This window comes from Bombina bombina, chromosome 3, assembly GCF_027579735.1.
Source record: "Bombina bombina isolate aBomBom1 chromosome 3, aBomBom1.pri, whole genome shotgun sequence".
NCBI classification, from domain to species: domain Eukaryota; kingdom Metazoa; phylum Chordata; class Amphibia; order Anura; family Bombinatoridae; genus Bombina; species Bombina bombina.
In genome coordinates, this window is record NC_069501.1 from 701,980,683 (window position 1) to 702,004,389 (window position 23,707).

Sequence of the window (23,707 nt, forward strand, 5' to 3'; positions counted from 1 at the left end):
TTTCTGGGCTAAATCGATTCATTATTAACACATATTTAGCCTTGAGGAATCATTTTATCTGGGTATTTTGATATAAGAATATCGGCAGGCACTGTATTAGACACCTTATTCCTTAGGGGCTTTCCCAAAGCATAAGCAGAGCCTCATTTTCGCGCCGGTGTGGCGCACTTGTTTTTGAGAGGCATGGCATGCAGTCGCATGTGTGTGGAGCTCTGATACTTAGAAAAGACTTTCTGAAGGCGTCATTTGGTATCGTATTCCCCTTTGGGCTTGGTTGGGTCTCAGCAAAGCAGATACCAGGGACTGTAAAGGGGTTAAAGTTTAAAACGGCTCCGGTTCCGTTATTTTAAGGGTTAAAGCTTCCAAATTCGGTGTGCAATACTTTTAAGGCTTTAAGACACTGTGGTGAAAATTTGGTGAATTTTGTACAATTCCTTCATGTTTTTTCGCAATTGCAGTAATAAAGTGTGTTCAGTTTAAAATTTAAAGTGACAGTAACGGTTTTATTTTAAAACGTTTTTTGTACTTTGTTATCAAGTTTATGCCTATTTAACATGTCTGAACTACCAGATAGACTGTGTTCTGAATGTGGGGAAGCCAGAATTCCTATTCATTTAAATAAATGTGATTTATGTGATAATGACAATGATGCCCAAGATGATTCCTCAAGTGAGGGGAGTAAGCATGGTACTGCATCATTCCCTCCTTCGTCTACACGAGTCTTGCCCACTCAGGAGGCCCCTAGTACATCTAGCGCGCCAATACTCCTTACTATGCAACAATTAACGGCTGTAATGGATAATTCTGTCAAAAACATTTTAGCCCAAATGAACACTTGTCAGCGTAAGCGCGGCTGCTCTGTTTTAGATACTGAAGAGCATGGCAACGCTGATACTAATATCTCTGAAGGGCCCCTAACCCAGTTTGATGGGGCCAGGGAGGTTTTGTCTGAGGGAGAAATTACTGATTCAGGGAACATTTCTCAACAGGCTGAACCTGATGTGATTGCATTTAAATTTAAGTTGGAACATCTCCGCATTCTGCTTAAGGAGGTATTATCCACTCTGGATGATTGTGACAAGTTGGTCATCCCAGAGAAGCTATGTAAAATGGACAAGTTCCTAGAGGTGCCGGGGCTCCCAGAAGCTTTTCCTATACCCAAGCGGGTGGCGGACATTGTTAATAAAGAATGGGAAAGGCCCGGTATTCCTTTCGTCCCTCCCCCCATATTTAAAAAATTGTTTCCTTTGGTCGACCCCAGAAAGGACTTATGGCAGACAGTCCCCAAGGTCGAGGGAGCGGTTTCCACTTTAAACAAACGCACCACTATACCCATAGAGGATAGTTGTGCTTTCAAAGATCCTATGGATAAAAAATTAGAAGGTTTGCTTAAAAAGATGTTTGTTCAGCAGGGTTACCTTCTACAACCAATTGCATGCATTGTCCCTGTCGCTACAGCCGCATGTTTCTGGTTCGATGAGCTGATAAAGGCGGTCGATAGTGATTCTCCTCCTTATGAGGAGATTATGGACAGAATCAATGCTCTCAAATTGGCTAATTCTTTCACCCTAGACGCCACTTTGCAATTGGCTAGGTTAGCGGCTAAGAATTCTGGGTTTGCTATTGTGGCGCGCAGAGCGCTTTGGTTGAAATCTTGGTCGGCTGATGCGTCTTCCAAGAACAAGCTACTTAACATTCCTTTCAAGGGGAAAACGCTGTTTGGCCCTGACTTGAAAGAGATTATCTCTGATATCACTGGGGGTAAGGGCCACGCCCTTCCTCAGGATCGGCCTTTCAAGGCAAAAAATAAACCTAATTTTCGTCCCTTTCGTAGAAACGGACCAGCCCGAGGTGCTACGTCCTCTAAGCAAGAGGGTAATACTTCTCAAGCCAAGCCAGCTTGGAGACCAATGCAAGGCTGGAACAAGGGAAAGCAGGCCAAGAAACCTGCCACTGCTACCAAGACTGCATGAAATGTTGGCCCCCGATCCGGGACCGGATCTGGTGGGGGGCAGACTCTCTCTCTCTTCGCTCAGGCTTGGGCAAGAGATGTTCTGGATCCTTGGGCGCTAGAAATAGTCTCCCAAGGTTATCTTCTGGAATTCAAGGGACTTCCCCCAAGGGGGAGGTTCCACAGGTCTCAGTTGTCTTCAGACCACATAAAAAGACAGGCATTCTTACATTGTGTAGAAGACCTGTTAAAAATGGGAGTGATTCATCCTGTTCCATTAAGAGAACAAGGGATGGGGTTCTACTCCAATCTGTTCATAGTTCCCAAAAAAGAGGGAACGTTCAGACCAATCTTAGATCTCAAGATCTTAAACAAGTTTCTCAAGGTTCCATCGTTCAAGATGGAAACCATTCGAACTATTATTCCTTCCATCCAGGAAGGTCAATTCATGACCACGGTGGATTTAAAGGATGCGTATCTACATATTCCTATCCACAAGGAACATCATCGGTTCCTAAGGTTCGCATTCCTGGACAAGCATTACCAGTTTGTGGCGCTTCCTTTCGGATTAGCCACTGCTCCAAGGATTTTCACAAAGGTACTAGGGTCCCTTCTAGCTGTGCTAAGACCAAGGGGCATTGCTGTAGTACCTTACTTGGACGACATTCTGATTCAAGCGTCGTCCCTTCCTCAAGCAAAGGCTCACACGGACCTCGTCCTGGCCTTTCTCAGATCTCACGGATGGAAAGTGAACGTGGAAAAGAGTTCTCTATCTCCGTCGACAAGGGTTCCCTTCTTGGGAACAATAATAGACTCCTTAGAAATGAGGATATTTCTGACAGAGGCCAGAAAATCAAAGCTTCTAGACTCTTGTCGGATACTTCATTCCGTTCCTCTTCCTTCCATAGCTCAGTGCATGGAAGTGATCGGGTTGATGGTAGCGGCTATGGACATAGTTCCTTTTGCGCGCATTCATCTAAGACCATTACAACTGTGCATGCTCAGTCAGTGGAATGGGGATTATACAGACTTGTCTCCGAAGATACAAGTAAATCAGAGGACCAGAGACTCACTCCGTTGGTGGCTGTCCCTGGACAACCTGTCACAAGGGATGACATTCCGCAGACCAGAGTGGGTCATTGTCACGACCGACGCCAGTCTGATGGGCTGGGGCGCGGTCTGGGGATCCCTGAAAGCTCAGGGTCTTTGGTCTCGGGAAGAATCTCTTCTACCGATAAATATTCTGGAACTGAGAGCGATATTCAATGCTCTCAAGGCTTGGCCTCAGCTAGCGAGGGCCAAGTTCATACGGTTTCAATCAGACAACATGACAACTGTTGCGTACATCAACCATCAGGGGGGAACAAGGAGTTCCCTAGCGATGGAAGAAGTGACCAAAATCATTCTATGGGCGGAGTCTCACTCCTGCCACCTGTCCGCTATCCACATCCCAGGAGTGGAAAATTGGGAAGCGGATTTTCTGAGTCGTCAGACATTGCATCCGGGGGAGTGGGAACTCCATCCGGAAATCTTTGCCCAAGTCACTCAGCTGTGGGGCATTCCAGACATGGATCTGATGGCCTCTCGTCAGAACTTCAAAGTTCCTTGCTACGGGTCCAGATCCAGGGATCCCAAGGCGGCTCTAGTGGATGCACTAGTAGCACCTTGGACCTTCAAACTAGCTTATGTGTTCCCGCCGTTCCCTCTCATCCCCAGGCTGGTAGCCAGGATCAATCAGGAGAGGGCGTCGGTGATCTTGATAGCTCCTGCGTGGCCACGCAGGACTTGGTATGCAGATCTGGTGAATATGTCATCGGCTCCACCTTGGAAGCTACCTTTGAGACGAGACCTTCTTGTTCAGGGTCCGTTCGAACATCCGAACCTGGTTTCACTCCAGCTGACTGCTTGGAGATTGAACGCTTGATCTTATCGAAGCGAGGGTTCTCAGATTCTGTTATCGATACTCTTGTTCAGGCCAGAAAGCCTGTAACTAGAAAGATTTACCACAAAATTTGGAAAAAATATATCTGTTGGTGTGAATCTAAAGGATTCCCTTGGGACAAGGTTAAGATTCCTAAGATTCTATCCTTCCTTCAAGAAGGATTGGAAAAAGGATTATCTGCAAGTTCCCTGAAGGGACAGATTTCTGCCTTGTCTGTGTTACTTCACAAAAAGCTGGCAGCTGTGCCAGATGTTCAAGCCTTTGTTCAGGCTCTGGTTAGAATTAAGCCTGTTTACAAACCTTTGACTCCTCCTTGGAGTCTCAATTTAGTTCTTTCAGTTCTTCAGGGGGTTCCGTTTGAACCCTTACATTCCGTTGATATTAAGTTATTATCTTGGAAAGTTTTGTTTTTGGTTGCAATCTCTTCTGCTAGAAGAGTTTCAGAATTATCTGCTCTGCAGTGTTCTCCTCCTTATCTGGTGTTCCATGCAGATAAGGTGGTCTTACGTACTGAACCTGGTTTTCTTCCAAAAGTTGTTTCTAACAAAAACATTAACCAGGAGATTATCGTACCTTCTCTGTGTCCGAAACCAGTTTCAAAGAAGGAACGTTTGTTGCACAATTTGGATGTTGTTCGCGCTCTAAAATTCTATTTAGATGCTACAAAGGATTTTAGACAAACATCTTCCTTGTTTGTTGTTTATTCTGGTAAAAGGAGAGGTCAAAAAGCAACTTCTACCTCTCTCTCTTTTTGGATTAAAAGCATCATCAGATTGGCTTACGAGACTGCCGGACGGCAGCCTCCCGAAAGAATCACAGCTCATTCCACTAGGGCTGTGGCTTCCACATGGGCCTTCAAGAACGAGGCTTCTGTTGATCAGATATGTAGGGCAGCGACTTGGTCTTCACTGCACACTTTTACCAAATTTTACAAGTTTGATACTTTTGCTTCTTCTGAGGCTATTTTTGGGAGAAAGGTTTTGCAAGCCGTGGTGCCTTCCATTTAGGTGACCTGATTTGCTCCCTCCCTTCATCCGTGTCCTAAAGCTTTGGTATTGGTTCCCACAAGTAAGGATGACGCCGTGGACCGGACACACCTATGTTGGAGAAAACAGAATTTATGTTTACCTGATAAATTACTTTCTCCAACGGTGTGTCCGGTCCACGGCCCGCCCTGGTTTTTTTAATCAGGTCTGATAATTTATTTTCTTTAACTACAGTCACCACGGTACCATATGGTTTCTCCTATGCAAATATTCCTCCTTAACGTCGGTCGAATGACTGGGGTAGGCGGAGCCTAGGAGGGATCATGTGACCAGCTTTGCTGGGCTCTTTGCCATTTCCTGTTGGGGAGGAGAATATCCCACAAGTAAGGATGACGCCGTGGACCGGACACACCGTTGGAGAAAGTAATTTATCAGGTAAACATAAATTCTGTTTTTGATCAGATTTGCAAGGCGAAGACTTGGTCTTCGCTTCATATTTTTTAAAAATTTTACAAATTTGATACTTTTGCTTCTTCAGAGGCTGTATTTGGGAGAGAGGTTTTACGGGCAGTGGTTCCTTCCATTTAAGTTCCTGCCTTGTCCCTCCCTTCATCCGTGTACTTTAGCTTTGGTATTGGTATCCCACAAGTAATGGATGATCCGTGGACTGGATACACCTTACAAGAGAAAACACAATTTATGCTTACCTGATAAATTTATTTCTCTTGTGGTGTATCCAGTCCACGGCCCGCCCTGTCATTTTAAGGCAGGTAATTTTTAAACTTAAACTACAGTAACCACTGCACCCTATGGTTCCTCTTTTCTCTGCTTGTTTTCGGTCGAATGACTGGCTATGACAGTTAGGGGAGGAGCTATATTACAGCTCTGCTGTGGGTGTCCTCTTGCAACTTCCTGTTGGGAATGAGAATATCCCACAAGTAATGGATGATCCGTGGACTGGATACACCACAAGAGAAATAAATTTATCAGGTAAGCATAAATTGTGTTTTTCCAGAGTTATATTTGAAGGATGCCTTCCTGCCTGTTCATAGACCATCTCCAGTTTCTAAGATTTGGCTTTCAGGACAATTGTTTTTCAGTTTGTGGCTCCTTTTGGTCTATCTATAGCTCCCAGAACTTTTACGTATTTTCTAGGAACTCTACTGTCAGTAATACGAACTGATGTAGTTCTCTTTACCTGGACATATTGGTTGAGGCTTCAGTTGTATTTCATACCAGCAGTCTACTGTTCTTTCTTCAGACATGGTTGAAGAGTTCATTTAAGAGTTCTCTTTCAAAGTGACTATGCTGCTTTGCAGGGATCAAAGTTACAGTCTGTTTGCTCACAACTACACTACATTTCCAACACATATGTAGGTCTAATGTATGGAAGTGGTGTAAGGTCTGATGATTGCAGCATCAGATGTTCTTCCTTTTGCACAGTTCCATATGAGACCTCTTCAACTTTGCATGCTTCCAAAATGGTACAAATATTTCACTCAACTATCTCATATAATCATATGGATTTCTTTAGTGAAGTAATCTCTCCTGGGGGATAGTTTTCCAAATTGTTTTTCTGAGGCCTCCTTTATTCTCCCGATTTGGAAATTAATTCTGAAGACAACATTCTTTGGGATTGGTGTTTAGTCTGGGCAATCCAAGATGGGAAGACATCATCAAGGGAGAACTTGCAGTTTCTTAGCCATAATTTAGGAAGTCTTAAGTTTTTTTTTATTGGACACAGAAAAATGTGAATGGGAAACAGATTTCATTAGTAGGTAATCCCTTCCACAGGAATATTTTCTCCTTCAAGTACTTTTCTATTAGATTGTGGAACAGTGGGGTCAACCAGAGATGGACCTGATGACTTGTTTCCAAGAATTGAATAGAGCATTATTCATTAATACTGAATGCTTCAGTCAGGACCTGCAGAATATGGATTGTGTATCTGATTCAGTTGTCAAGCTTTCTCCAGTCATTAAGAACTTGAGTCTTATCTTAATGGATTAGATTGTATATCTGTTTTTTTATAACAGAGGTTTCATTGATGCTTTTTTAACACCTTATTTAGGGCCATAAGTAGCATTTCTCAAATAATTTGAAAAGTTTTTTCTTTCCTACTTGTGAAAACTAAGGTTTTAGCTGGCATTTGTTTAGAATTCAAAGTTGTTTCAGATAGCAACTTATCTGCTAACTCTTTAAAAGAGTCATATTTTGACTTTTTCTGTTTCATACTACAGGAAAATTGCTAGGTGTCTTGATATCAAGGCTTTGTTCAGGCTTAGTCAGGATATAGCCAGTGTCTAAACCAATTTCTCCTCTTTGGAACATATTCATTTGTTGTTTTTTTATTCTTTTCAATCTTTACAAACTTCTCTTTTTTGAACCTGCATGCTTTGAACATTTAGCTTCTGTTTTGGAAATTGCTGTTTTTAGCAATATCTTCTGCTGGAATACTTTTTTTTATTATGCCTAAATCCCATCTCCTTGTCCTAATCCAAAGAATTTATTTGATTGTTTCTTACTTAATTTAGATATTGTAAGAGCATAAAGGCTGTGACACACTGCAAGCGATGCGCCTCGTCACATCGCTTCTGAAGTTCAAATATTTCATCTGAGTGCTCAGCTACGCAACCTGACGCAGCAGAGTGCTCAGAGATGAAAAGGCAGGACACACTGAGCGCGCACAGCCGCATCTACATGCTGCGTGCCACTCCGCTTGCATTATGTCACAGCCTTTAGACTTCTACTTTCAAATTACAAAGATTTCATGATTATTTCCTTTGTTTGTCCCTTGCTCCACATATAGGTTAGAGGGCCACATCAGTTTCTTTAACTTTTTGGATAAATCTCCTAATAACCAAGATTTGCTTGCAGGCAGGATATTTTTTTCCAAAACACATTATAGCCCTTTTTTCTAGATCAGTTTCTTCTCGGATTATCAAGAATGATGTTTATATTGACAATATTTTCAAGGCAGCAACACACTTTGTTTAAATTTAACCACTTTGAGGTGTTTAGTAGGAAAGTTCTTCAGACAGCATTGTCTGGTAATTAGGTGCCTGCTTTAAAAAAAAAAAACATTGTCCCACCCAAATACTCTAGGACTCCACAGTTTGGTTATTAGCCCCCATGAGTAATGGCTCATGGGCTCTCACCACCTTATGAAAGAAAACAAAATGTATGCTTACCTGATAAATTAATTTATTTCATGGTGGAGACAGTCCGAGAGACCATTTTCATTTTTTACGTAAATTTTCCTGACAGCAGTTCTAGTTTGCACCACTTTGTCCTTTCCTACCTTTCTACTTCTTCTGTCTGGGCTATACGTCAGACTAGAATACCAAAGGGGTGGGAGGGATTAAGTGTTCATAGAGCTTTCCTCCCAGTGACCAGGAGTTGATTCCCAGGCATAATGGCTTGAGGACTCTCACCACCATGAATAAAATAAATGTATCTGGTAAGCATATACGTTTTTTGAAGGTTTATGTGAATAATAATAGTTGAGGTTAAATACGTAATAAAAGAAGGATTTTGTTCAAAATAAAATTGCACTGCAAAAATAAAGTATTGTATTTTACTCTAGAATATTTATTTAAGCACAGTACAGTTTTCCTCATCATCCAAACACTATTGATAGGTTAATAGTGCTGAGAAGTCCAGTTTATTATGTATTGCTCTTTTGTACCTGAATGGGTAGTTATTGCTCAAGATACCTTAAAATAAACAAAAGCTTGGTACGGGTCCATCTTACTTGTGGAGTGCTATTAGACTATCTCACATGGCCTATTTATTACAGTGATAATAAGGCTACAAGGAAAGGGGTACCCTGTTTGCACATTTATATCAAAGTGTGTAGAAGGTATGACATTTGATAATAAAATCAAAATTAGAAAATATATCAACGTTAGAGCTGTGATCTAGCTGATGAAAATGTAGAGAGAAAAAATTTATGCAAAAAGCCAATGAATTTGAAATTACAAAATCTTGTATTTACAAAGTAATTTGCTAATGTGCTATTTTACAGATGTATTAGAATAATAGAATAGTCATGCAGTAGAATAAAAAAATGAAGACAACTTAGTTATGACGTTTTTAAAAAAAATGCTTCAAATATATATGCCTATTTCCCTTTTAAAATTTCTTAAAATGTTTATTTAGACAGGTTATTTATGTGTTGTCAAAATCTAGTACACTACAGCGTTGAACGTAGAAATAAATTGTGTACCTAGTCAAAATGAAGCATCAAGTACAAAACAGAAACACAAATATAAAACATAAACAATGCCATACAAGTATCAGAAAGCTACATACCCAGTTAATACTTATAAGGTCCTCCAAGATAGTATATAAATGATGATCTTTGTTACTAGTAGGCACAGTAGTTTTGTTTGTCTAATATCAGGCTATGTTAGTAAAATATTAAAATATACCTCAATTGTCTGTAATTTAAAGGGCCAGTAAACCCACCAAATAATGTTATATAATTCTGCACATAGTGCAAAAGTATATAACATTAGCTTAGCGCCAGCTTTCTAAAGCAAAGGACTGCACAGATATGCTACGAAAATTAATTTTACAGAACGCCGCTACTGGCTCTACTGAGCGGGCCTGTTTTTTTCTTAAGCACATCGGACACACTGTCTAGTCACAGCGCGCCCGGTCACGCCATTAAGCTGAATGTAGCTCGCTCCTGCTCTGCTCTGGTCTGGTAGTGGGAGCGAGCTACATTCATGTAATTATGTTACTTTCATGTATCAAACTGTATAGGATTCGTTACAATGTATGTTTTTTTCTGTTATACAGTGTTTAATTGTTTTTCTCTCAGTGATGAATGAGTTAAATGGGACGTTCTTGTATGGACCTATCAGACGCAACCTAAGGGTATATACATGCTTCACATTCTAATGAATTTAGATCACAGATGAAGACATGAGCCAAAGCTTGTCTGACCCTCACATCTCTGCATGTAGTTCTATGATTTTTGTTTTTTTGTTATTAGTTCCATGCCTCAATAAATGTTTTGTTTTTTTTTGTCTTTGGTTTTAGCCTTGCTCCGCTTCCCTTTTTTTTTCTAAGCCAATTATTAAGCACTCGTAACAGTCTAAAATGGGACGACTTTAGTGTATTGTGTGCACAATGGATTTATTAAAGATTTTTTCTTTATAATATCTTGGTGTCGGGTACTGTAATGTTTGTCTGAACTAATCTATCCATCATGCTAAATAATGTTTTAAATGTAACTTGTTTGACAAGTAGATTGTATGTATTTGAACAACAGTATTTTTTTTAATATTTATTTATTACAAATTTTTATTTAATTTTAAGTGTACAAAGTCATATTAAAATAATTGTTAACGTATATTGTTTAAAGGGACAGTGTACTCTTAAGTGGTCTTCCCTTTTAATGTGTTCCCAATGGTCCATTTTACCTGCTGTGTTGTATTTGTTTGCAACCGTTTACTTTACCTTTATTTGTTATTTAAAATTTATCATTTTGTCTATTTCCCCACCTACACTGAAAATAAGAGTAATGTTTTCTCTGTAGAAAAGTTATGTAAATAGTAGACAATAGCCATGATTAATCTCCCATTGGATGGTATGAGAAAAAGAGATATTTTGTATGTGAAATAGCTGCTTGTTTTTAGTAAACCCCCCAGCCATAATTATCATTTCAATACCTAACACATACATACATAAATACTTGCAGAGTCAGCCCATTGTTATGGGTCTGTACTAAATGATAGTTTTAATGGGAAAAAGCACCTATTTCAAATACAAGAATAGATTTTAAGGAACAATTTCCCTTACATTTAATACTCTTCTGTAGGTATAACAAGTAATTTGGAAGACATTAAGGGAAACAAATTTTATAGTACTGTGTCCCTTTAACATAAAGCTATAAATGAGTATTTCAGTATACTTGCATAAACGCTGTAAGTTGATGTGTATGTAAATATGTATTTTAGGAAATTGCTTGTTACAAAGAGCTGCTGGAGCTGGGAATGAAGCAGCTTCTCTTTTCTTGGCAACTCATGGAGCAAAAGTCAATCATAAAAATAAGTGGGTAAGTATTCAGTGTAATGTAGGGCAGTGTTTCTCATATCCTCAAGGAACCCTAACAGACTCCCTTCTTAGGCTGAGAAGCTTCTTTGTTGGGGTCAAGCAAGGGATAGGATTAAATTGTGACCTGTTTGGTTCCTTGAGGACTGGAATTAAGAAACAGAGCACAAATGTTTCACTGTAAAATGAATTACAGGTGGCCCTCGGTTTACGCCAGTTCAATTTGCACCGTTTCAGAATAACAACCTTTTTTTCAGTCATGTGTCTGCTATTAAAAAGCAGTGCACTGATTAAAATAGCCAGTAGGTGGAGCTGTCCGCTTTTGATGCTGCAAAGTTATGCAACTTAGCAGACTAAAATTGATCTGTGTAAACAGAGCAGACCAGACCTATCAAGCAACAAGATCTAACAGTCACTTCCCTTTTATCTTCCTGTCCAGCTGCTTGAGGTGAGGGTGTTTAACTGCCTATTAATCACTGCAGATTGAAATGCATAGAATAGGTGCAGACCCAATATTATCTAACATGCTAACAATGCAGAGAACTGTTTGCAGAAAAATGCAAGTAAAGAAATGTTTTTGTTCATTAAACTTAGTTTGATGATAGTCTGTTGTGTGATTATTTAATTAGGTTTATAATGCTGTTTAGTTTTTAAAGTCTTCATTTCAAAGCTTTAAAAATAATGTATTAGGTGTTACTTATGACAATTTTGAGAGCGGCCTGGAACCTAACTCCCTCACTTCCCATTGACTTACATTATAAACTGGGTTTCAATTTACAACGGTTTCGACTTACAACCATTCCTTCTGGAACCTAACCCCGGCGTAAACTGAGGGCTACCTGTATAGATAAAATATGCTGTCATGTGATGGTATCTTCACTCGTAAGGACTCGCTAAACGTCCCTAGCTTTTGTTACTGTGTTTTACCGGAGATATGTTGCGGGAAGGAGAGGAGTGAGACTAAAACTTGTAAAGGAGTGGGTCAGGCTACAAGCTTCTGTTTTGTTGTCGCAGCTCTCGTCACATTAAATATGTTAATGTTACTGTATAAATGAAAAAGCAGTCTGACTAAAAAGTATATGGTTCTGTTACTAGCTTATGTGAGTATTAAACTTATAGGTGTTTTACTACTTAAGTAATTTTCTGGAATTTATCCTTAGCCCTGTGATCTCTTTGCTAAATTTTAATGTAAGTTTAATAACCACACAAAAGTGTTTTCTTAATTTTGAAAGCCATCCATTATATGTATAATGAGTAGGATCTGTCAGGTTTGTTTTGTACTTGTTGAAATCTACCTATTCTGAATATTTTTAGGGGGAAACACCTTTGCACACGGCATGTCGACATGGGCTGTCCAACCTCACGGCAGAGCTGTTGCTACAGGGGGCTAATCCAAACATTCAGACGCAGGAAGCAATTCCAATTTTTAAAGGATCCGCTGCTTCTAATCCAGCCAATAGCACTTACCTTCAAGCACCTCTCCACATGGCCATAGCGTACAACCATCCTGATGTTGTCACTGTCATATTGGAGCAAAAAGGTGACTATGAATGACTGTGTTTGATTATAAATTGATGGAAGCATTAAAAACATACATCCTAATTCAGAGATTACTTGTATGTCTCAAAAGTCTTATCAGGTATAAATAAAGGCAACAACAAAAACTAAAATTTGTTTGGACAAGTGAAAGTTGAAAGGTATTTCCATTGCACTTTTAAGACAATTTACATGAGAAATGATTAAAGGGATATTAAACCAAATGTTTTTCTTTCATTATTCAGATAAAGCATTAATTTTAAACAACTTTACAATTTACTTTTATTATCTAAATTATTTTGTTTTCTTGGTATCCTTTGTTGAAAAGGTAACCTAGGTAGGCTCAGGAGCTGCTGATTGGTTTCTGCAAATATATGCCTTATGATATTGTCTTACTCAATGCTTTAACTAGCTCCCAGTAACGCAGGGGTGTCCAAACTTTGCTCTCCAGAGGTTTTGGAACTACATTTCCGATGATGCTCAGCCAGCATTTTATCTAGCTGAGGATCATGGGAAATGTAGTTCCAAAACCTCTGGAGAGCAAAGTTTGGACATCCCTGCAGTAACGCATTGCTGCTTCAACATAGCATACCAAGAGAATAAAGCAAATTAGATAATAGAAATACATTGGAAAGTTGTTTAACCCCTTAATGACCACAGCACTTTTCCATTTTCTGTCCGTTTGGGACCAAGGCTATTTTTACATTTTTGCGGTGTTTGTGTTTAGCTGTAATTTTCCTCTTACTCATTTACTGTTCCCACACATATTATATACCGTTTTTCTCGCCATTAAATGGACTTTCTAAAGATACCATTATTTTCATCATATCTTATAATTTACTATAAAAAAAATGATAAAATATGAGGAAAAATTGAAAAAAAATACACTTTTTCTAACTTTGACCCCCAAAATCTGTTACACATCTACAACCACCAAAAAACACCCATGCTAAATAGTTTCTAAATTTTGTCCTGAGTTTAGAAATACCCAATGTTTACACGTTCTTTGCTTTTTTTGCAAGTTATAGGGCCATAAATACAAATAGCACTTTGCTATTTCCAAACCATTTTTTTTTTTTCAAAATTAGCGCTAGTTACATTAGAACATTAATATCTCTCAGGAATCTCTGAATATCCCTTGACATGTATATATTTTTTTTTAGTAGACATCCCAAAGTATTAATCTAGGCCAATTTTGGTATATTTCATGCCACCATTTCACCGCCAAATGCGATCAAATAAAATAAATTGTTCACTTTTTCACAAATTTTTTCACAAACTTTAGGATTCTCACTGAAATTATTTACAAACAGCTTGTGCAATTATGGCACAAATGGTTGTAAATTCTTCTCTGGGATCCCCTTTGTTCAGAAATAGCAGACATATATGGCTTTGGCGTTGCTTTTTGGTATTTAGAAGGCCGCTAAATGCCGCTCCGCATCACACGTGTATTATGGCGAGCAGTGAAGGGGTTAATTAGGTAGCTTGTAGGGAGCTTGCAGGGTTAATATCACATTTAGTGTAGAGCTCAGCCTCCCACCTGAAACATCAGACCCCCTGATCCCTCCCAAACAGCTCTCTTCCCTCCCCCACCCCACAATTGTCCCCGCCATCTTAAGTACTGGCAGAAAGTCTGCCAGTACTAAAATAAAAGCTATATTTGTTTTTTTTTTGTGTTTTTAAAAAGCATATTTACATATGCTGCTGTGTACTATCCCCCCCTTAGCCCCCAACCTCACTGATCCCCCCCAAACAGCTCTATAACCCTCCCACTCTAACTTAATATGCGCCATCTTGGGTACTGGCAGCTGTCTGCCAGTACCCAGTTTAGAAGAAAATGTTTTTTTTTTATTTTTATTAAAATTTTCTGTAGTGTAGCTTCCCCCCACACAAAACCAACCCCCCACCACTCCACGATCTCTTTTTGTGCTTTTGCACAAACAAGATTTGGCCATTTTTTCCTAGCAATATTTTCCGTAGTGTAGCGGTTCCCACCCGCTCACGCCCCGTGCACGCGCCAACCTCCGTGCACGTGCGCGCTCCCTAACGGCCCCGCCTCCGATCCCGCCCCCCTTGATGTCAGAGGATACACCGATGGCCGCCCACCCGCCTCCCAAGTCGGCTCCCACCCACCAACGATACCGGCCATCGATGTCCGGTGCAGGGAGGGCCACAGAGTGGCTCTCTCTGCATCGGATGGCCATGTAAAGTTATTGCAGGATGCCTCCATATCGAGGCATCACTGCAATAACCGGAAAGCAGCTGGAAGCGAGCAGGATCGCTTCCAGCTGCTTTCCACACCGAGGACGTGCAGGGTACGTCCTCAGGCGTTAACTGCCTTTTTTTTGAGGACGTACCCTGCACGTCCTCGGTCATTAAGGGGTTAAAATTCTATTCTCTATCTAATCATGAAAGAAAAAGTTAAAGGGACAGTCTACATGAAAAATGTTATCGTTTAAAAAGATAGATAATCCCTCTATTAGCCATTCCCCGGTTTTGCATAATCATTCAACACTGTTACATTTATATATATTTTTACCTCTGTGATTACCTATATCTAAGCCTCTGCAGACTGCGCCTTATCTCAGTGCTTTTTACAATCTTGCATTTTAGCCAATTAGTGCTGGTTCTTGTTTAACCATTATCATTCTCCACCGGAGTGAGCACAATGCTATCTATATGGCACACATTATAGGAATAGTCTAGTCAAAATTAAACTTTCATGATTCAGATAGAGCATGCAATTTTAAGCAACTTTCTTATTTACTCAGATTATCATTTTTTTTTCTTCGTTCTCTTGAAATCTTTATTTGAATGTAAGCTTAGGTGCCGGTGTTATGTGAAGGGACCTAACTTTGTAAAGCAGCGAACCATGTCACATCTGCTGTTGCTCTCAGTTTTAGCCTAATACGCATGCGTGGCAGATTCTTCACATTCCTGGGCGCATACGTAACGGTAAAAATATTTACAATTGTGAAATTCTGAAACCATTGTATAGCGCATGCGTGGGCTTTTCTATCACAAATGGGGGTGTTTTATGGAACAATGTTTATTGAACACTGTATGCGCATTATGCTGTGAAACAGAAATAAATGTATAGTTATTTATAAATATTTATTTATATATAAGTTAAAAACATACAAACATTCAAAGCACTAACATGGAAAGATGTTTATTCCTCCCTGCATGACAAACAGCCACTCGGATATCGCCACTGCATATCGTATTTCACAGTAAACAAGTCAAGTGCTTTGAATGTTTGTATGTTTTTTAACTTATATATAAATAAATATTTATAAATAACTATACATTTATTTCTGTTTCACAGCATAATGCACATACAGTGTTCAATAAACCGTTCCATAAACCACCCCCATTCGTGATAGAAAAGCCCACGCATGCGCTATACAATGGTTTCATAATTTCACAATTGTAAAGAGTTTTACCGTTACGTATGTGCCCAGGAATGTGAAGAATCTGACACGCATGCGTATTAGGCTCAAACTGAGAGCAACAGCTGATGAAACGTCACAGGAAGTGACATGATTCGCTGTTTTACAAAGTTCGGTCCCTTCACAGAACACCGGACCATTTTTGGTTTAGCATCTGGGTAGCGCTTGTTGATTGTTGGCTACATTTAGTCACCATTTAGAAATTGCTACCCAGGTGCTGAACCAAAAATAGGCCGGCTCCTATGCTTATATGCTTGATTTCTCAAATAATGATACCAAGAGAACGAAGAAAAATTGATAATAGGAGTAAATTAGAAATTTGCCTAAAATGTCATGTTCTATCTGAATCATGAAAGTTTAATTTTGACTACTGCGTCTTAGAAACAGGCAGACTTAGAGGTTATAAAGTATATTATAACAATGTTGGTTATGCAAAGCTGGGGAATGGGTAGTAAAGGGATTTTCTATTTTTTTTTTTTAAATATAATTTCTCTTGCAAGGTGTATCCAGTCCACGGATTCATCCTTTACTTGTGGGATATTCTCATTCCCTACAGGAAGTGGCAAAGAGAGCACACAGCAGAGCTGTCCATATAGCTCCCCCTCTAGCTCCACCCCCCAGTCATTTTCTTTGCCGGCTCTAAGCAAGGGTAAAGTGAATGTGGTGTTGGAATTGTAGTTTTATTATCTTCAATCAAAAGTTTATTTTAAATGGTACCGGTTTGTACTATTTACTCTCTAGCAGAAAAGTGATGAAGATTTCTGCTGAGAGGAAAATGATTTTAGCATGTTGTAACTAAATTCCACTGCTGTTCCCACACAGGACTGAGGAGTACCAGAAAACTTCAGTTGGGGGGAACAGTTTGCAGGGTGATCTGCAATAAGGTATGTTTAGTCATTTATTTCTAGACAAGACTGAGATAATACAAGAAGAGACTGACAATATCCCCATGATGGGAGGGTAAGCTATGTTCACAGACTTAGTAAGGAATTGAATGCTTACATAATAGGGCTAATATACTGGTTGACACTCATTAAGCGCAATCGATTGTTTAGCTAGGAAAAATCATTTTGCAAGACACTTTGAAAGCCCTTTTGGGTTCTTTCTGGTGTTATTAACCACATGGCTGTTTTTTATTCACTTAGGAGTGATTTAGTAGGCCTCACAGCTCCGGAGTAGAGTGGGAGGGGCCTAATTTTGCGCCTCAGATGCGCAGTTAGAATAGCAGAGAAGTTCATGCTGCTTCACATGGAGGGTCCTGCTGCTGTTTGAGGGCCTTAAAGAAGCTATATTCCCCCAAATCTGATCCCTAAGGGCAGGTAGGGCCACAGCAAGGCTGTGGCAAGGTGCTGTAGTAATTTTAACCGGGTGTTTGCTTTAAGCTGTTCCGGTTTGGGCATTGAGGGGTTAATCGTTCTGCAACTTGTGGTGCAATCTTATTAAGGCTTTAGGTACATACTGTGAAAATTTCAAAAGGATTGCTGCGTTTTTCACCGTTTTGTAAAATTGTGTGCTCTTTTTATCTCTTAAAGGCACAGTAACGTTTTTTCAAATTGTGTTTTTTATTTGATTAAAGTGATTTCCAAGCCTGTTTGTGTATACTACTAGTCTGTTAAACATGTCTGACACTAAGGAAAATCCTTGTTCAATGTGTTTAGAAGCCATGGTGGAACCCCCTCTCAGAATGTGTCCCACTTGTAGTGATATGTCTATACACTTTAAAGATCATATTGTTGCACTTAAGAATGTGGCCCAATATGATTCTCAGACTGAAGGTAACGAGGGTAGCCCGTCTGCCTCTCCCCAAGTGTCACAACCAGTTACGCCCGCGCAAGCGACGCCTAGTACCTCTAGTGCGTCTAACCCTTTTACATTACAAGACTTAGCGGCAGTCATGGATAATTCTCTTACAGCCTTCTTATCTAAACTGCCCGTGTTACCTGCAAAGCGTGATAGCTCCGTTTTAAGAACAGATTATGAGCATTCTGACGCTTTGGTAGCCGTATCCGATATACCCTCACAACGCTCTGAAGTGGGAGCGAGGGATTTGATGTCTGAGGGAGAAGTCTCTGATTCAGGAAGGGTTCCTCCTCAGACAGATTCAGATACATTGGCTTTTAAATTTAAACTAGAACACCTCCGCGTTTTGCTTAGGGAGGTATTAGCTACTCTGGATGACTGCGACCCTTTGGTGATCCCAGATAAATTGTGTAAAATGGACAAGTACCTAAAGGTCCCTGTTTACACGGATGCGTTTCCGGTCCCTAAGAGGATTGCGGATATCGTTACTAGGGAGTGGGATAGTCCAGGTGTTCCCTTTGTTCCCCCTCCTGTTTTTAAGAAAATGTTCCCCATATCTGACCCTGTGTGGGACTCGTGGCAGACGGTCCCTAAGGTGGAGGGGGCTGTTTCTTCACTTGCTAAACGCACAACCATACCAATTGAAGACAGTTGTGCTTTCAAAGACCCTATGGATAAGAAGTTAGAGGGTTTACTTAAGAAAATTTTTGTTCAACAAGGTTTTCTTCTCCAGCCTATTGCCTGCCTTATTCCTGTAACTACTGCAGCCGCCTTCTAGTTTGAGGCGCTGGAAGACTCGCTCCAAACGGAGACCTCATATGAGGAAATTATGCATAGAATTAAGGCTCTAAAGCTAGCTAATTCTTTTATCACTGACGCCGCTTTCCAAATAGCTAAGTTAGCGGCAAAAAATTCAGGCGTGCAGGGCGCTATGGCTAAAGTCCTGGTCGGCCGATATGTCGTCTAAATCCAAGCTTTTGAACATCCCTTTCAAAGGAAAGACCCTCTTCGGGCCTGAATTGAAAGAGATTATTTCAGAAATCACCGGGGGAAAAGGCCATTCTCTCCCTGAGGACAAGTCCTTTAAGACAAAGAACAAAGCTAGTTTTCGTTCCTTTCGTAATTTCAGGAACGGCCCCGCTTCATCCTCTCCGGCTGCAAAGCAAGAGGGTAACGCTTCACTGTCCAAGGCAACTTGGAAACCTTACCAGGGCTGGAATAAGGGGAAACAGGCCAAAAAGCCTGCAGCTGCCACCAAGACAGCATGAAGGGGTAGCCCCTGATCCGGGACCGGATCTAGTAGGGGGCAGACTCTCTCTCTTCGCTCAGGCCTGGGCAAGAGATGTACATGATCCTTGGGTGTTAGATATTGTATCCCAGGGATATCTTCTAGAATTCAAGGGTTCTCCTCCAAGGGGGAGGTTCCACATTTCTCGTCTGGCTACAGATGAGACAAAGAAAGAGGCGTTTTTACGCTATGTAGAAGATCTACATACAATGGGAGTGGTCCAACCAGTTCCAATCGTGGAACAAGGGCTGGGTTTTTACTCAAACCTGTTTGTGGTTCCCAAAAAATAGGGAACTTTCAGACCCATCCTGGATCTAAAAATTCTAAACAGATTCCTCATAGTCCCATCATTCAAAATGGAGACCATTCGGACAATCTTTCCAATGGTTAAGGAAGGTCAATATATGACTACCGTGGATCTAAAGGATGCATACTTACACATTCCTATCCACAAAGATCATCACCAGTTTCTCAGGTTCGCCTTTCTGGACAAGCATTACCTCCTTTCGGCTTAGCCCCTGCTCCCAGAATTTTCACAAAGGTGCTAGGGTCCCTTCTGGCGGTACTAAGACCGCGGGGCATAGCAGTGGCGCCTTACCTAGACAACATTTTAATTCAGGCGCCGTCCTTCCAAAGAGCCAAGTCTCACACGGAGATTGTATTGGCCTTTCTGAGGTCTCACAGGTGGAAGGTGAACATCAAAAAGAGTTCTCTTTCCCCTCTCACAAGGGTTCCCTTCCTAGGGACTCTAATAGACTTGGTAGAAATGAAAATATTTCTGACGGAGGTCAGAAAATTAAAACTCTTAACTACTTGCCGAGTTCTTCATTCCATTCCCCGGCCATCTGTGGCTCAGTGCATGGAGACAATCGGATTAATGGTAGCGGCAATGGACATAATCCCTTTTGCTCGGATACACCTCAGACCACTGCAACTATGCATGCTCAAACAGTGGAATGGGGATTATGCAGATTTGTCTCCTCAAATTCAGTTGGACCAGGAGACAAGAGATTTTCTTCTCTGGTGGTTGTCTCAGGACCACCTGTCTCAGGGAATATGTTTCCGCAGGCCAAAGTGGGTCATTGTAACGACCGACGCCAGTCTGTTAGGCTGGGGTGCGGTCTGGGACTCCCTGAAAGCTCAGGGCTTATGGTCCCGGGAAGAAACGCTTCTCCCGATAAACATTCTGAAACTGAGGGCGATATTCAACACTCTTCAGGCATGGCCTCAACTAGCTGCGGCCAAATTCATCAGATTTCAGTCGGACAACATCACGACTGTAGCTTACGTAAATCATCAGGGGGGAACAAAGAGTTCCCTAGCGATGATGGAAGTAACCAAAATAATCAGGTGGGCGGAGGACCACTCCTGCCATCTCTCAGCAATTCACATCCCAGGAGTAGACAACTGGGAGGCGGATTTTCTAAGTCGTCAGACTTTTTACCCGGGGGAGTGGGAACTCCACCCGGAGGTATTTGCTCAGCTGACTCAGCTATGGGGCACTCCACAATTGGATCTGATGGCGTCCCGTCAGAACGCCAAACTTCCTCTCTACGGGTCCCGGGACCCCAAGGCGGTATTGATAGATGCTCTAGCAGCGCCTTGGTCCTTCAATCTGGCTTATGTTTTCTCTTGTTAAGTGTAGTCAGTCCACAGGTCATCCATTACTTATGGGATTATATCTCTTCCCAACAGGAAGTTGCAAGAGGAACACCCAAGCAGAGCTGCTATATAGCTCCTCCCCTCACATGTCATACCCAGTCATTCTCTTGCAAGTCTCAACAAAGGAGGTTGTGAGAGGAGAAAGGAGTTTTTTACTTAATTCTTCAATCAAAAGTTTGTTATTTTAAAATGGCACCGGAGTGTGCTGTTTTTTCTCTCAGGCAGTATTTAGAAGAAGAAAATCTGCCTGCGTTTTCTATGATCTTAGCAAACGTAACTAAGATCCACTGGCTGTTCTCGCACATTCTGAGGAGGGGTAACTTCAGAAAAGGGAATAGCATGCGGGGTCCCCCGCAAATGAGGTATGTGCAGTATAATATTTTCTAGGAATGGAATTGACTAAGAAAACACTGCTGTTACCCATATGATGTAAGTACAGCCTTTAATGCAGTAGTAGTGACTGGTATCAGGCTGTTAAATTTATGCGCAGTTGAGTTATTTTCTAGGGACTAGAATTTGACTGAGAAAATACTGTTAATACTGAAATAAATGTATAAGCCTTAACTGCAGTAGAAGCGACTGGTAGCAGGCTTAGTGATAACTTTGCATAACACTGGAAAAGTTGTTTTTTAAAACGTTTACTGGCATGTTATTCGTTTTTTGAGGTACTTTGGTGATAAATCTTTTTGGGCATGATTTTTTTCCACATGGCTAATGTTTATTTCTGCATAAAAAAACGTTGTAACAGGTCTCCCACTGTTGTAATATGAGTGGGAGGGGCCTTTTTTTAGCGCCCTGTTGCGCAGATAAAATTCTAGCACAGTCTTCCTGCTTTTTCCTCCTCAATCCAGGACGTCTCCAGAGAGCTCAGGGGTCTTCAAAATTCATTTTTGAGGGAGGTAATCAGTCACAGCAGACCTGTGACAGTGTGTTTGACTGTAAGAAAAACGTTAAATCTAAAATTGATTATCCGGTTGTGGGTATTGAGGGGTTAATCATCCGTTTGCTAGTGGGTGCAATCCTCTGCTAAATTCATACATTTACTGTTAAAATTGTTGGCTATAACTGAATTAGTTAATTATTATTTCAACTGTGACAGTTTTTTTTTTTTTTTGTGTTTTTAAAAGCGCTGCTGCGTTTTTTCTATTGCTTGTAAATTCACTGAAAGATTTTTTCCAAGCTTGCTAGTCTTCATTGCTAGTCTGTTTAAACATGTCTGATACAGATGAATCTACTTGTTCATTATGTTTAAAAGCCAATGTGGAGCCCAATAGAAATTTGTGTACCAATTGTATTGATGCTACTTTAAATAAAAGTCAGTCTTTACCGGTAAAGAAATTATCACCAGACATCGAGGGGGAAGTTATGCCGACTAACTCTCCTCACGTGTCAGTACCTTCGCCTCCCGCTCAGGAGGTGCGTGAGATTGTGGCGCCAAGTACATCAAGGCCCTTACAAATCACTTTGCATGATATGGCTAATGTTATGAAAGAAGTATTATCTAATTTGCCTGAGTTAAGAGGCAAGCGCGATAGCTCTGGGTTTAGGACAGAGCGCGCCGATGACACGAGAGCCATGTCCGATACTGCGTCACAATTTGCAGAACATGAGGACGGAGAGCTTCATTCTGTGGTTGACGGATCTGATCCGGGGAGACCGGATTCAGAAATTTCAAATTTTAAATTTAAGCTTGAGAACCTCCGTGTATTGCTAGGGGAGGTGTTAGCGGCTCTGAATGATTGCGACACGGTGGCAATCCCAGAGAAATTATGTAGGCTGGATAAATACTATGCGGTACCGGTGTGTACTGACGTTTTTCCTATACCTAAAAGGCTTACAGAGATTATTAGCAAGGAGTGGGATAGACCCGGTGTGCCTTTTTCCCCTCCTCCGATATTTAGAAAAATGTTCCCAATAGACGCCACCACACGAGACTTATGGCAGACGGTCCCTAAGGTGGAGGGAGCAGTTTCTACTTTAGCCAAGCGTACCACTATCCCGGTGGAGGATAGTTGTGCTTTCTCAGATCCAATGGATAAAAAATTAGAAGGTTACCTTAAGAAAATGTTTGTTCAACAAGGTTTTATATTACAGCCCCTTGCATGCATTGCGCCCGTCACTGCTGCGGCAGCATTCTGGTTTGAGTCTCTGGAAGAGGCTATTCGCACAGCACCATTGGATGAGATTATGAACAAGCTTAAAGCCCTTAAGCTAGCTAATGCATTTGTTTCGGATGCCGTGGTGCATTTAACCAAACTAACGGCTAAGAACTCCGGATTCGCCATCCAGGCGCGCAGAGCGCTATGGCTTAAATCCTGGTCAGCAGATGTAACTTCTAAATCTAAATTGCTTAATATTCCTTTCAAAGGGCAAACCTTATTCGGGCCCGGCTTGAAAGAAATTATTGCTGACATTACTGGAGGTAAGGGTCACTCCCTTCCTCAGGACAGGGCCAAATCAAAGGCCAAACAGTCTCATTTTCGTGCCTTTCGTAATTTCAAGGCAGGAGCAGCATCAACTTCCTCCGCTCCAAAACAGGAAGGGACTGCTACTCGTTACAGACAGGGTTGGAAAAGCAACCAGTCCTGGAACAAGGGCAAGCAGGCCAGAAAACCTGCTGCTGCCCCTAAGACAGCATGAAGTGAGGGCCCCCTGTCCGGATACTGATCTAGTGGGGGGCAGACTTTCTCTCTTCGCCCAAGCTTGGGCAAGAGATGTCCAGGATCCCTGGGCGTTGGAGATCATATCTCAGGGATATCTTCTGGACTTCAAAGCTTCTCCTCTACAAGGGAGATTTCATCTTTCGAGGTTATCAGCAAACCAAATAAAGAAAGAGGCGTTTCTACGCTGTGTACAAGACCTCTTATTAATGGGGGTGATCCACCAGTTCCGCGGACGGAACAAGGGCAAGGATTTTATTCAAATCTGTTTGTGGTTCCCAAGAAAGAGGGAACCTTCAGACCAATCTTGGACTTAAAGATCCTAAACAAGTTCCTAAGAGTTCCATCATTCAAAATGGAAACTATT

The 23,707-nt window shown here is 41.1% G+C and overlaps 1 protein-coding gene across 1 annotated transcript in view; it reads left to right on the top strand.

The window, feature by feature from the left end:
* Positions 1-23,707, top strand: part of ANKFY1 (ankyrin repeat and FYVE domain containing 1) — a 423,330-nt gene that overhangs the window by 156,039 nt on the left and 243,584 nt on the right. Inside the window, exons 11-12 of the mRNA XM_053707500.1 lie at positions 10,849-10,946; positions 12,257-12,482. Coding sequence (XP_053563475.1) covers positions 10,849-10,946; positions 12,257-12,482 — 324 coding nt within the window. The remainder of the gene's footprint in view (positions 1-10,848; positions 10,947-12,256; positions 12,483-23,707) is intronic.